Raw genomic sequence first — 12,758 nt, 5'->3', positions numbered from 1 at the left:
GGAGAGTAAAAGAAATGATGTACATCCTGCAATATATGCATAGATATACCTAAGTACGCTATATACTCTCCAGTCTTGGTCTTGGTTTGATACACTCTGGTCTTGACTACAACACTACCTGAGGGAAATATCTGGTTCTTTAAGCTGCTTAATGCTCCATGTTCACCGAATAGTTCCTAAAGTAAAAACCACGCTATGATCATGAACCGAAACAGTCACGTTGAGGGACGGAAAAACAAAAACAATTAGCTAAAAGTGGGTAAAAATGTGGGTGGCACAGTGGTACAATGGTTAGCACTGTCTCATCAAGAAGGTTCCTGGTTTGAACCTCCGCCTGGGCCTTTCTGTGCAGAGTTTGCGTGGGTTCTCTCTGGCTAGTCCGGCTTCTTTCCACATGCAAAAACATGCACTTTTGGTGACTCTAAATTGGCCGTAGGTGTGAATATGAATGTCCAGAGTGTACCCCGCCTCACGCCCAAAGTCAGCCCCACAGTGGGGATGAGGATAAGACAAATGATGGATGGATGGATAAAATGCTCTTTAAAGCTATGAAAACTACAGGGTTGCAAAATTCCGGGAATTTTTCAAAGTTGGAAACTTAACATCGGAATTAACGTAAATTTATGTGAATTGACGGGAATTCATGTGAATTTACAAAACTGATTCATGTTTTTTTGATTGATCGGTCAATAAAATAATTAAAACTTGATAACGTTCTACTAACAAATAAATCTGTTGAAATGAAAACAAAATGTTTATATTCATGTTTGTCTAAATTACCCCATAATTTCCATGGAAAGTATCCCATTTAATTAAGCTTCCCGTGGAAATTTACTGGAAATGTTCCACTCCTTCAACACTTTAAATACAAATTTGACAAACTATGAAATAAAGTAAAAGAAATAGACACCGCATAGGAAAACAGTTGGATTTATTACTCTATATTAGAAGGTACATGACTGAAGTCCTGAAGGGGTTTATACATGGATGCAGTTGTGTCTCTTGACTGGACAGAGACCCGGGAGTTGTCACAAACTTGTAGAATAATACCTAATAATTTCTTTGACTCATAACCGTGGAGCAAGGTATTAAAAACCTTAAAACACACTATGCATTTTGTACATTGTAAGGCAGATACAATTTGACAAACATACCTCTTTAATGTATAAATATGGTTGACACTCAACCGCCCATCAAACAGCAGAGCTCCCCGGTCTTTCCAGCGCAAAACAACAGCATCAAGTGCAATCTACTGTTCCTTACAAACATCCAGTAAGACTTAAAGAATACAGTGCAGTGAGCAAGTAAGTTTAAAATCAGAAGTATTAGTCACAGACAGCGTAGAGACATTTCAGTAGTATTCAGATTCTCTTTACAGCTTCCAGTCAGACGGAGTGTACAGCAGATGATTGGCATGAATAGAAACATTCTCATTTTCAGTGGTGGGATCTTAAATAAACACGAGAGGCCATGACCGGAGATGATTCTGAGAACAATTTGGTTTGAATGCTGCGAGGTCAGTAGTAGTGCACATAGTGGCCTTTCATAGGGACTCACGGCATACAAATATAAATAACATGGGAAAGACACACAAACAGTACCTGTTGAATCCACTAAAAAGAAACAAAAAAAAAAAGTGCAACTATTTCCTGAAAAACAAAAACGAAGACAGTGATTTGTGACGATGTTAGCTAGAAGGAAACGATCCACAGATCATTTTGCACGTTGAGGAGGTATTGTATGGTGAACAAACGGAGCCATGAGGGGAAACATCGATTAAAAATCAAAACACTGAGAGAGTCAGTATAAGCATATACGTGTCTGACATGAGGTCAGAGAGTAGATTGGAACAGAACCAAAAAAAGCCAGTATAAAAGATTCAACCATCAAAAACATGTCCTACGTATCAACATAAAATCTAATTATATATACACAATTATCGTCTTAAAAAGCTGATTTACGTGTAGTAGTCATACTTGGCCAGGGAGGCATATGCCCTGAGGAGGGGAGGGGGTGGAGAACATTGGACATGCTGCAACAATATAAAACATAAAAACAAACTATCATCCAGATGCCTAATGCTTTTAAAATCTCTGCCCCCGTGTCGGATATCTAAAAAGGTACAGCGCACAGTAAATAGTCCTGGCTGCTGCGACAGGGACGAAGGTTTATCTGAATGTTGTGTAGTACACCAGCTTATCTGAGGGACTGGAGCAACGTTCACTCTCATGGCAGGTTATGGTCTGTGGTCTGGAATACTACTGTTTAAATATACTACACGTAGCATGGAGGTACACGTGTTTTGTTTTTTTGTAACGTACAGTATCAAGTCACTGGCAGCTGTTGCTCGACAACACTCTACACTAACCCTCCGCCTTAGTGAATCTGTGTATTAATTCCTAAATGTGTATTTTTCCTTAAGATGGTTCTGATTGTTCAGACACACACACACACACACAAAGAAATCTTGATTGGTAAGCATAAGGAAAACCTGAGGTTTATACAACAGCTTATGGGAAGGGCTCCTAGGCAAGTGGTCCAAAGGCTAAATCATGTTTGCTGCCCTAATGCTTCAGTGACTTTGAAGTGTTAGAAAGTCAAAGGCCTGCGTTTAACTTATCTGTCTCAACTGCTTTGTACATGCCAACACGGTAATCAGCAGACAACTAAAGCACACAGTTGTAGCAGAACCAGGTGGATTATTCTCATTGAAGGATTTCTAAGCAGTGTACGATGTGCCTGTAGGTGGCGTAGAGAAATAACCTCACAAACACCCATATATATATGTATATATATAATAAACAACAAGATCTAATCATTTAAATAACAGAATAATTAAAAAACATAAGATAAAAACATTCCTAACCCTCCCAGCTTGCCCCCTGTTCGAAGACAAAAAAGTGTGAATGCTATTAAGTAACTGTGATCAAAGAGACTTTTGTGGAAAGATCAGCAAAATGTTAACTGGTTAAATTACATGGTCTTATTATCGATTGCATACAAGTTAAACACAGGGAATCCCAAGGATCCTTGTTAGTACGAAGTGTAGACGGGAACGAAAAGGTTCAGGAAGGGCAGCAGTAGCTGAGGACAAGACAGGAAAGGTGTTCTTGGTAGTTTGGCTGGGTAAGCGAGGTAGGGTTTGTCAGAAATCAAGTGGCTTCAAAACTGGCAGGAGTGTCAATGGAGTAATATTTTACAAAGTGCGACTCTCCATCGTTTTCTCTTACGTTGTGCGTTCTTTGTACAAGGCCCAGTCTTGTACTCGGGGGGTCCTGCTCGATGCTCTTCCTCAGTGCTCGGCTAACTTAGTTCAGACTTTAAGATCCTCTTGAATGCTGAGCTGGGACAGGGTCTTTTTTATGCGCAGGGCCGTCAAGCGGGCAGCTCCGTTCGCATACCAACACTCCCTCATGATTTTTCCCATAACACGCAAGGCCTGGAAGATCAGAGGGGAGCGGAACAAATAAGGATTTAGAGCTGTCAACAGAGTATAAATTAGCATGCCGATGACGTCTATGCGTGTTTTAGAGATCCTATGAGAGCACTGTGCTTGAATGTGTCAATCGAGAATCAAGGGAAACCGTCTAACTCGCTTACTACTTACTTACTTCGTAATGTCATTAGTAAAGATAGGACTGATGACTAAAACTTAAGCTTAAACTGTAATAAAAGTTTGGTTTTAATCAATAATTCTCATACCTCGTAGCTCTGCCACCAATTTGGGATGTTGGGTCGTAGTTTTTGGTCACACACCAGCTTCCTCATCTCCTCTATGGACGGGTCAGAAGGTACCAGGTCGTAGTAGGGCAGCTGGTACTCTTCATGGATACCTGATAACACAGGACGATGTAGAGGTCAAGATCAGCGCTGTGAACCGAGTTAACGCTCATAAAGAAAAACAAACAACGCAGGTTGAGTATCCAGAGTGAAAACAAAAAAGAGTCTGACCTCCACTATTGCAGCGGCGTGCGATCTCCCAGTAGACCAGCCCCAAAGCGTAGATATCAGCACATTTGAATGAGTCAAAGTGTCTCATGTTGATAGTCTCATCCAGAACCTCTGGAGCCATGTACCTGTGAGACATAAAAACAACCCCAGGGTGTAATAATGATTATTAAGAAGATATCTGTGAGAAAGGACGGCCTGCAGCTGCAGGCGTGTATGTCGACACAGACCTTTTGGTGCCCACCCTTTGATTGGGCGCGATGTCGATGGTGTCTGTGGCAGAGTCGTGACGGACGGCCAAGCCCAGGTCAGCGATGGCACATGTGCAGTTCTTCTTCACGAGGATATTCTTAGACTTCAGGTCTCTGTGGGCAATGCCTGGTTTTCCTACCGAAACATAAACATAATACACACACGACAGGCGACTTGTGAATTCTTCTTTTCACTAATTTTGTTTTCAAACATGTCATAAATAGAAACTGCAACAAGTTACGCAATTTCTCCCTTCGCTGGGCACCAGTTTGGTTGATTAAAAATAGAAAGCGCTCCGACGTTTGAGCAACAGAATGTCCTCAACGATTCAGCAGCAGAGAACTGCTTTCAGAGATTACCAGTTAGTTTCCATCAGGTGGTCATTAGTACAAATTTTATCTGGTGTTGCTGTCGTGTATGATACATAACGACAGTTAAACATGAAGAACAGATTTTTGGTTAATGTCATCAAATTCTGACACACTCTGTTTCATGACTCAATTCAATTGCATCAGAGTCTTGCAATGTCTGTGGCAAACGATCTTTGTCAACAGGAGAGGCCTTGTGTCATCGCTCTTTGGGTGTGGTCAACACTTTTCCACGGATTACTAAAACTGTAGAGGTTACATATTCCTCTAACCACTAAAGAATATGTGTAGATCAGTATTTTTCAAACATTTTACACCGTGTACCACGTCAGAAAATATTATAGCACCACCGTTATAACACGTTAAAATCAGGCAGTGTGAGCCGACCCTGTTCAGTTTAAGAACCAGAGCTCATTTGCTGGAAAGCGGTACTCCCGATCCGCACTTCTATTCCTGATTTATCCTGCGATTAGAGTTTTATTTCACCTCCACTTACTGTCTTTTTGTTTCTTTTTTATCTACGTTTCTATTTGTCACCTTTTGTACCATCATATTTATTAAAAGAAAAAAGAAGTAAGCTTAAATACAACAGCACAAATGCTACCTTGTGTTCCCAGAATCTCCATGTGCAGATGTGCGAGGCCGCTTGCAGCTGACAGCGCGAGCTTGATCATTCCTTCAGTAGTGACAGAGTAGCGGTTCAGGTAGTCGAACAGAGAGCCATGCTCGTGGTAGTCCGACACCAACCACAGCTGGGTCCATGTGCCATTGTCTGCGGAAAGCAATTATAGATTCACATAAGAATGATCATTACTAATCAATAAGTAAATAAGCTGTAAATTCTTGCTGCGGTGTCAGAGGTTTGCACCTTTGTTGTCAGCAGCTATAAAGCCCAGGATGTTTTCATGACGGAGCATGATGGTCTGATAGATTTCAGCCTCGCGGAACCAGGAGCGCTCCTCTCTAGATGAGAAGATCTTCACTGCCACGTCACCGCCCCTCCATCGTCCTCGCCACACCTCCCCGAAGCGCCCTTTGCCAATGATCTCCTGGAGGACAATTGTTCTGGCTACGGTCCGCTGGACAAACAGAGGCAGGCCTGCTCGGAAAAGATGAGAGTGGATAATCGTCATCAGCAGTCTTCTGATCTAAATTTGATCTAAAGAACAAACACAAGTGAATAAAACAGTTGCCTTCACATTGTGTACTTACCAGAGCCTGAACCAGACGTGGATAGATCGTATATGAGGTCCTGCAGGGTCCTGTCTTTGGCCAGATAGAGGTGGTCACAGGAGGGGTCCTCCACCTCCAGCCTCTGCCTGTGGCTGTAAGCCCTCTGGTGGTACTGATACAGGAACACGCCCACCAGCAGCAGCAGACACAGCAGGAACAGCGGCCCAGCAATCACAGCGACCAGCTCCACCAGCCCCCACGTCCCACCTGGTCCGTAACCTCCCCCAAGTCCTGACTGAGTCGTAACTGGAAAGAGGACAGAAACATCCGATACTCAAAACCCGAAACTTCTATTGACTATTTCCAGTTATTTAACTAACAAATACTCAATTTTTGACACTTAAAGGCTTTTACTGTGAAAAAAATGACATGTTGAAATCACATTTACAGCAAACTAATACTGTAAAATGTCTCATTATTCTATCTCTTGGCCTTTTTTCATATTTTGTGCTTTGTCCTTGTAATGCCGTTCTTACTTCTAATCTTCATTTAGACAAATTAATCCTTGAAGGTATTTGTGTTTAAAATATCTGTGGATGGTTGCAGCACATTATCCACGTACCTTAATCAGTACAAGAGGAAAAACCTTGTAGTCTTTTACACCTGTTTTCATGCTGTGTTACTCACATTTCTTTTTCATCTTAAGGTTCCATACATACATATCATTTAGCATTTTTACATTTCGCTTTTACTTAAGACAGAATTAAATGTCATTCAGCTGCACATTCACAATGTACATTTGAGCGAAATTTCGATTGCAAAGGCTCAGAATAAAAATATTCTTTAGCATCCCATGTTTTGGTTGAATTTAAAAGCATTAATCTGGTTGGTATGCAGGAGATCCGTGTGAAGCAGATATAATTATAGAGAGTTGAAGGGTAAAACGTTGCAGCAGTTTTCAAGTATTAAGAAGAATTTTCCAGATGAGTGAAGTCTTGCCAGGTTTAACTGGGGACGTAAGGACAGAGAGCTGGAGGATGGTATTGGTAAAGTCAGGAAACAGAGGAAGAATAAAAACAGAAGACAGAGTAATAACAGTATAAATACAAAGTATGTGAAATATAAAATAGAATAAAATATAAAAGAATAAAATTGTGACTTATTCACAGAAATGTAGCAGTTAAAAAAAGAGGTATATGTAGCAGCAGTGAAATAGACAATATGAAGGCAGTTGTCCCTCGCTATAACGCGGTTCACTTTTCGCAGATTTTTTTTGTGCAATTGCGCTTTTTTTTACAGTGTACTGTACAGTATGAACGCGCGTTGTGTTCGGCACCGTCAGAGGAACTGTGAAATACGCGTGAGCTACTGGTAATAATTTCTTATGTGTCAAACCTCGTAGATTGATCATTAAAATAAAATTTTTTAAAAACGTTTGGGCTTGAAAAAAGGTTTTGATCTTTGGTTTCATTTACTAATACAGTATTGTACTTATTTTTGTTAAATCTGCGAAAGTTTGAACTTTGAGAGTGTTTAAATGAGAGAGAAATGTGAGAAAATGTTAATGCCTGTCTGAGAAACATGTATAAAAGTGTGTGGTTAGGGGTTTTACAGCCTTAAAACATGTATAACAATAGTAAAAAATAAAGCTGATTACTTTGCGGATTTCGTTTATTGCGGGTTATTTTTAGAACGTATCCCCCGCGATAAACGAGGGACCACTGTAGTGCGAATAGTAACAGCTACTGTAAAGTGACTAGTGTCATGTGTGTGGGAGAGGGGAGTTACTGGAGATTAAAAGTATTATGGCGTGGGGGATGAAGCGGTTGTACCTACACACAACAACAACAACTCTCTGACTGCAATAACAGACTCAGTACAGGACTCCACCTTCCTTATCACATATGTCATTTGTTCCATCTCATACAGTCCCCATGCAGAGATTATATGTTGGTGGTTCAGGTTACAGCCCCTCAAAGTCTTCTGGGACTGAACCAAGGAGGACTACCTTCAGGTCATTTAGGATATCTTGGTGAAACATTTCTCTGAAGGCGTCCAACGCATTCTTTTAAAAATGACTAAACTTCAGAAATGACCAGAAGATAGTGTGTGTGGTTTTCCATTTTGTGGATGTGGTCAGGGCCCACTTTGCTGTTGTTTGTGGAAGTATCTCATTATAACTTTCCATGTAAACTCCTCTCCAGATATTAGAGTTCATAGTTTCGATGAGGACCTCTACACTCTATGAGTAAGTGAGCTGAGCAAAGCAACTCTGGGTTTATACCCGAGGTGTCTAAAGTGCTGCTTTCTAAGCCTAAAGCTTCAGCTTTGTGGTTTTCATTCATGCTGGATCATGACGGATACGATCCAGAATTTCCTGCCACAAAAGCTTTTATTATTGTCAACTGTGGCAGCTGTTCTTCTCTGCATGTTTGAGGACAAAAACACCAGAGGAAACTCTTCTCATGAGTCACACACTGTGTAGGAAACACTTGCTCGCAGGCGTTGCTTCAGATAACATCACAGACTGTGTGTGAATGCGTGTTAGAACTAGGCCGCTCATTCAGGGTTAACGAGGTGCTAAAGCTCCACCTCAGACCTAGTAATTTAGCGGTACACACGGGGCAGGTCGTTGCATGTTCTCGCCTGGGTTTTGCTCGCTCGTTTTGTGTTTAGGGTGGGTGTTAAATGCATGGCACTCCAGGTAAAGACATACTGTATTTGTCACACAATAGATGGAACAGGATGTGTAACTAATCATACCTGAGGGTACTTGGAGGTCGATGCTGTTGCAGTAGTCGGTGTAGCAGCAGTGGATGTTGAGCAGGCCCTCTGCACTGCGGCAGTAGAACGGTTGTCCAGGGGGCACAAGATTGTCCCGCGTGATGCAGATACGGATGTGCTGCTCCTGGCCATCAATGAAGGAAGTGGAGGCCATGCAGGCTCCATCGGTCTCGCACTGGGAGCCGGTCTTCTCACACTGGGCAGTGGTGCAGTTACACCACAGTGCTGGCGTCGGGGAGAGAGAGGAAGGGAGGCGAGGCGTTGTGAAATATAATCAAAAGTTTGTCCAACTTGTGCACACGGTGTGGATTTATTAGCACAAACACACACAACAGTCAGTCAAATGTGTAGGAGCCAAAAATGTGTGTGCATAGTTTGAGTTGTTTATGTTCAGATCACCTTTACCTTTGGTAACTGGCACAAAGGGTTGTGGTTTCATTACATTTTATCCAAAGGGACTTACAAAAAAATGGAAACAATCAAGGTATATGATAGATTTAGTGTGTCTAGTGGTTGGTAGTGCTAGGAGAGGAGGTACTGGGTCTTCAGGAGGTATTTAAAAAGGTAGACAACAAGACAAGAAGAGTCTGGATTGCCTTGAGCGAACCGGTGGCATAGCGCAGCGGTCGTAAGGAAACGTATGCCTGTATAAAGGCGTTCAAGTAGATGAGTAGAGAACCGGAGACGACTTTGTAGGCGAGTATTTGGGATGAGCAGCGGGGTGACATATGCAGCCGTGTTCTGGATCACCTGGAGAGGTTTCAGCAGATGAGCAGATGAGTCGGTGGTTATAGCATGTTGATCTCATCTTATGTTGTGAAGTGCAAAACGGTTTCACCAGTTTTATCTGTGCACTTGGTGACGGGAGTTTAGACAAAGAAGTCGACAGGCGGGGCGGTCGGTAGCGTAGTGGGGTTAAGTGGCCGCCCCGTGTGTGGAGGCTATAGTCCTCGCTGCAGCTGGCCCCGGTTCGAATCCCGCATCGGACGGCCATTTACTGCGTGTCTCTGCCCCCTGCTTCCTGTCTATCTTCAGCTGTACTATCAATAAAGGCCAAAAAAATAATCTTAAAAAAAAAAAAAGAAGGCGACAGGCTCCAATATTTTCTACATCTTCATCTCCTTCTTTGGTCACATTACGCCAATTTCAGTTTGTTGCTGTTACTCTTTAGTTAATAAACATCATAAAACTTACTTTACGTGACTTGCGTGATTTTTTTCTTTGGACTTTTACGTCCAGTAGGAACCTACTCAGCCTCTTGGCGGCTTTTTTTTTTTAAATGGACGGTTGCTGCTACGATATGAGCAAAAGCTTTAATTTCCTCGCTGCTGTACAGGAACGTACGGTGCATATCATGTTCAGTAACAATGTGCATCAGACTTACAAACATTAGGGATGCACCGAAAATTCGACCACCGAAAATTTTCGGCCGACAATGGCCCAAAAGTGCATTTCGGCTTTCGGTGAAGTGGCCGAATAGTAAGGCCGAATAGGGGCGTGACACAATTGATGCAATGAAACAACGTGCGCGGTGATCTGGCCACGGTTGCTGATTCTTTTCTCATTCACACACAATAAACCAACGATGCAGGATATAGGAAAAACACAGGCAAGACATACATCAAACACTGCTCTTTAGCGGAGCTGTATACTTTTCTCTACATTACGGCGTCTCACACATGTGAGGTGCGTTCAATGACTATGATGCGTTAATGAACATGGGAAAAATGGAAATTCACCGGAAATATAATAAAACTAAATAGTATTTCTTTCAAGAACAAATTAACAGTGATTAAAACAACATGGGCTTTCTAACAGTATAAATGAAATAATAATTATACTAACTGGAAATTCTACTGGAATATTTGAAGGATATTAAATAAACATTTACTTTCTTTGAAAAAAACATGTCTACAAATTTATTCTAGGCTATTTATGCAATAGCAAAAAAATTGTGAAAAATTTAACAACTGCATTTCATATTCGGTTTTGGTTTCGGCCGAAATTTTTCATTTCGGTGCATCCCTAACAAACATGAAGCTTAAAAACACGGAGAACGATAACAAATAATACTTCTGTTAATGATTAACTATTGTGCTTTCTTTAGCATCAAAAGGATTAATCTGGTTGGTATGCAGGAGATCCGTGTGAAGCAGTTAAAGGGTGAAACGTTTCAGTAATGTTCAAGTATTAAGAAGAATTTTCTAGATGAGTGAAGTCTTGCCAGGATTAACTGGAGACGTAAAGACAGAGAGCTGGAGGATGGTATTGGTAAAGTCAGGAAACAGAGGAAGTGAGGCGGGGTGGGGTGTGTTTGGGTGGCATGGCCTTTATAGGAGGGGGATGGGTGGAAAGAGTTTACGTGAGGGCACGTAGGAGTCGAGATTAACTGATCAGCTCGGACTGACAAACAAGAGACTGAGACTTCCTCTGCGAATTCCTGTAATGTTATTAAGACACAGACATGATGTGACATTACAGTAATTTTGAAGATGCCCCCAGTGGATTCGCTGCAGAAAATGACCTTGTTTAGAGACGCTGTGTGTGTGTGTGTGTGTGTTAGAAACCCAGCACACATGCAGCTGAACTTTAGTGTCATTTACGTCAAACTTTTGTGGTACTGACTCAACGGGAACACTGACTTGGCAGATGCTCGTGGTGATCATATACGAGAAACAAGAAATAAGGAAGATAAACATTTGACATTTCACAACTTTCCATGCCTGGAAACGTCACCAGCTCTGATTGATTTTAAACCACAAAGTGGAAGAAAACACATATCAGAGGAAGGACATCATCAAACCACGCAGAATGTTGAATATTTACCTCTGAAACAAAAACATTTCAGCGGTTAAAATAATGTTTCCGTCCTTTCATGTCACCGCAGGAATTCAGCTGCTCGAGCGCCGGGTCATCTTTGGATTAATGCCGTGTTTATAACACGTCTTACACCACAAGTAACAACTTTGTCTTCCGTACGTTTGAAGACAATAAGGCAGCTGAGCAGCAGAGTTAATGTTTTACAGGTTACAGTGACAGGAGAAATGTCATTTTTCATATTTAATATCTCTGATCTTTAACATCTATTTAATTAGTCGATGGACAGAAAGTTTATCAACTATTTTCTGACGATCATGCGTTCATTATTTCAACAAAAACACCAAAGATTTTCTGTTTTTAGCTTCTCACATGTCAGTAAAGACGAGCATACGATATCGATTCTGCTAATGTCCGTCTCTAATGTCTTTTCCTGTCTGCAAAATATTTATTTCATTTCAGCAGAAATCAGTGAAATTGCTTCCTGACTTTTTGCATATAGCAGCATTTTTTATTGAACTGAAGCCAAATGAGCCCACACTCATGGACATTTGTCCTGTCAGCTGTTTATGTAACGCTACATAAATACTGATATCTTATCAATACTTCTGTACTGTCCATACAGGAATCGATACATGTACAAAACTGAATATATGTCCGGTTTTCTGTCTAACAAACATTTTTAAAGGACGCTTTAGTAATTTTCTGACAACATGTGTGGGGAAAAACCCAATAATCAATTAATTTATAATATATCTGACAATTTAATCATGAAATAATTGTTAGCGGCAGCTCTGGAACTTATTTATGACAGGACATGATTTATTTTGCATCAATAACATGAACTATTTTATCTACCTATTGTACCTATAATCAGTTTTTAACTGAATTATTGGGAAATTAACTAGAAATATAAACACATATTATCTGTTATACTCCTACTCTGTCCTACATATCATTATTATTATTGTCTAATACACCAAATGGGATGATAACCTGTGAGAAATAATAAGCAAACTTGATATTAACAGCTGTGTATTGACTTTAATCTCCATTATCTGTGCCTGGAAGCTGCAGATATTAGCCACATCACTGAAAACTAAATATCTTTTCAGGTTTTCTGTTGAACAAAGCATTTTTAAAGCCTGTCATAGTCATTTTCTGACAATATGTGGGAGGGGAAAAAAAACAATTATCGATTAATTTGCCAATTTAATCATGAAATAATTGTTAGTGGCAGCTCTGGACTTGATGATTTATTCTGCATCAATAACATGAATTATTTTATCTACCTATTGTACCTATAATCAGTTTTTAATGATAAATATAGAAATATAAACACATATTATCTGTCATACTCCTACTCTGTCCTACATATCATTATTATTATTGTCTAATACACAAAATGGGATCATA

General features: G+C 40.6%; 1 protein-coding gene across 1 annotated transcript in view; it reads right to left on the bottom strand.

Moving 5' to 3' along the window:
• Nucleotides 1-914: 914 nt before the first annotated feature.
• Nucleotides 915-12,758, bottom strand: part of LOC104938405 (activin receptor type-1B) — a 12,989-nt gene continuing 1,145 nt past the window's right edge. Inside the window, exons 2-9 of the mRNA XM_010754794.3 lie at nt 8,505-8,750; nt 5,781-6,047; nt 5,437-5,667; nt 5,173-5,340; nt 4,179-4,335; nt 3,952-4,076; nt 3,703-3,833; nt 915-3,439 (exon numbers count right to left, since the gene is read on the bottom strand). Coding sequence (XP_010753096.3) covers nt 3,314-3,439; nt 3,703-3,833; nt 3,952-4,076; nt 4,179-4,335; nt 5,173-5,340; nt 5,437-5,667; nt 5,781-6,047; nt 8,505-8,750 — 1,451 coding nt within the window. The 3' untranslated portion in view covers nt 915-3,313. The remainder of the gene's footprint in view (nt 3,440-3,702; nt 3,834-3,951; nt 4,077-4,178; nt 4,336-5,172; nt 5,341-5,436; nt 5,668-5,780; nt 6,048-8,504; nt 8,751-12,758) is intronic.

The sequence above is a fragment of the Larimichthys crocea genome, chromosome VI, assembly GCF_000972845.2.
Source record: "Larimichthys crocea isolate SSNF chromosome VI, L_crocea_2.0, whole genome shotgun sequence".
Lineage (NCBI taxonomy): Eukaryota > Metazoa > Chordata > Actinopteri > Sciaenidae > Larimichthys > Larimichthys crocea.
This window is presented reverse-complemented; position numbering and strand designations above follow the sequence as displayed.